Raw genomic sequence first — 2,279 nt, forward strand, 5'->3', positions numbered from 1 at the left:
TTTGTAACTGTGAAGCTTGAACCGAGTTCCAGTTCATCCTCTCAGCATCTCCTGTCCCTGCCAAGCCCATCCTGGGCGTTTCTGGCAGCCAGGCCAGGCCAAAGGAGCAGAGAAAAGGAGTCAATTGTGCCTGCGAGGCCTCCAACTGCAGCATTCCATACAGCAACACGTCCTCTCCATCAGTTTATTACTGGCAAACCAGCAAATGGAGAGGAACAGACAAAATTCTGCATCACTTTCATCTGAAATTCAGAACGCCTGCCCTGCATCGTACCCAAAGGTGCTCTGATTGCATGAATTCCAGAAAAATCTCTGAGGTGTGGAGTTCATGCGTTGCACAGAGCTCCCAAGGATTCATCAGCACACCAGACATTACGAGTTGTCACTAAAGGTTGCAGCCCAGGATTTATTTCACAGCAGAATGCAACAGCTTCTCTACAAAAGGAGACCGTGTGCATCCAAATCAAGCCGACACAGATACAAAACAAAGCCCTTGGAAACAGAATTCCTGATAAAAGCAGAGATTTTTGCAATTCATTCATCAAATTAAATAAGGAAAATGGCTTGGAGGGGAGGAAAGTTCAGGAAGAATCACAGAGCCACCTTAAACCTTAAACCAACCTCTTAATTTAAAATACCACCACAACAACGAAACCACATTCCACTGGGACTCCCATCATTTTGGGATGCCAAGCAGCTGATTCCCATGGCAAGGAAGAAATCCTTCCAGCTGCTGAAGGAGTAGCACCCACCTCCTTTAGTGGAGGAAGAGTTGGGATGAAGGTGTTGGGAAAGGTGAAAATCCTGACCCAGAAACTGCAGGAGCTCTTGGCTTCACTGATGGACGACTGCAGAGCTCTTATTGCCAGGGCAGCCAAATTGTTTGGCACTTCTAAACCCAAATAATCATGCCTGTTTATATATAATCAAGCTTTCACCATGGCTTTAGTGCTGCAAACTCTGCACGCCCCAATTAAGGGAGAACTTCTGCACTAGAGGAGCTGGAGGGGGCGAGGAATTGCAGCGTGATCCAAGCAATGAGGACCAGAGGTGCGCAGGGATAAATATTCCCTTTTCCAGCAAGGAGAAAAAAAAGGAAAAGTCACCTTTTGAAAAACAGGGATCTGGTTTCACAATCCAAGCACCTGAGCTCTTGTAGCTCCCACTGTCCCTTTATTGCTTCTGGAGGTCAGTGTGTTACACAGGTTTTGGTATTTTTTTGTTTGTTTGCTAAAAAAACAACAAAGCGACGCACAATGATTTTTATTTTTGGAGCTATTGATAAAAAATCCCCCACCTGGTCTCTTGGAAACAAGACCCCAGTGCTGAGTGACTCCTGAGCTGCCAGAGTTTGCAGCGTGTAACGCCTTTAAAAATACGAAAAGTTGGCAAAATTCACCCCCCACAAAAAAGAGAGAGAGAGAGAGCGGAGAGAAAAGCTTTTCCCAGCTGTAACATCTGTTCAGTCTGCCTGGCTGACAAGTGCTGCTGATGGAACTCGCTTGCCAGGACTCCCCAGCAGGAGGAGGGACATTCTGGAGCAGAGAACTGGAGCTGTTTGCTGTCCTTCCCTCTCCCACAACCCCAGAGCAGCCCAGAGTCACCTCTGGCTCGTCACCTGCGGGAGGATGACCGGGGCACAGGCAATGCCAGCAAAAGACTCTGGGAAGTGCAAGTCCCTCTCCCACTCGTCAGTCTCTGTGTTGTAGACCTGCACGATGCTGGTCACGTTGTTCAGGTGCCAGTTGTAGCCCCCTACGATGTAAATCTTTTTCTCCAGCAAGCAGCAGCCGGCCTCCGACTGCCCCGCGCGCATCGGGCTCACCGTGGTCCACTGGTCCGTCTCAGGGACGTAATATTCCACAGCCAGGACATCGAAGCACCGATCCACGTGGTCCATGCGGCCTCCCAGGGCGTAAATCCTGCTGTTGGCACTGACCATGGCGTGCAGCACCCTGGGCTCGTTCATGGGGGTCTTAAACTCCCACTGATCCGTGGCAGGGTCGTAACAGTGCAGGGCCTTCTTGTCCTCCACGGAGATCCCGTACCCCCCCGAGATGTACAGCTTGTCCCCCACCGTGGCCCCGGCGTGGCCCCACGTCCTGCGCTTCAGGGAGCACACGTAGGTCCACTCGTTGTCCTTGGGGCAGTACTTCTCCACCGAGGCCAGGCTGCCCGAGCGGTTGCGGCCGCCCGTGGCGTAAACCACCCCGCGCAGGACGTTGAGCTGGAACTGGATCCTGCTCTCCTGCATGGCCTGGATGCGCAGCCACTGGTTG

At 51.6% G+C, this 2,279-nt stretch overlaps 1 protein-coding gene across 1 annotated transcript in view; it reads right to left on the reverse strand.

The window, feature by feature from the left end:
• Nucleotides 1-1,248: 1,248 nt before the first annotated feature.
• Nucleotides 1,249-2,279, reverse strand: part of KLHL26 (kelch like family member 26) — a 15,813-nt gene continuing 14,782 nt past the window's right edge. The window contains exon 4 of the mRNA XM_008639949.2: nucleotides 1,249-2,272. Within this exon, the coding sequence (XP_008638171.1) occupies nucleotides 1,601-2,272 (672 nt within the window). The 3' untranslated portion in view covers nucleotides 1,249-1,600. The remainder of the gene's footprint in view (nucleotides 2,273-2,279) is intronic.

Source organism: Corvus brachyrhynchos, unplaced genomic scaffold, assembly GCF_000691975.1.
Source record: "Corvus brachyrhynchos isolate BGI_N302 unplaced genomic scaffold, ASM69197v1 scaffold158, whole genome shotgun sequence".
NCBI classification, from domain to species: domain Eukaryota; kingdom Metazoa; phylum Chordata; class Aves; order Passeriformes; family Corvidae; genus Corvus; species Corvus brachyrhynchos.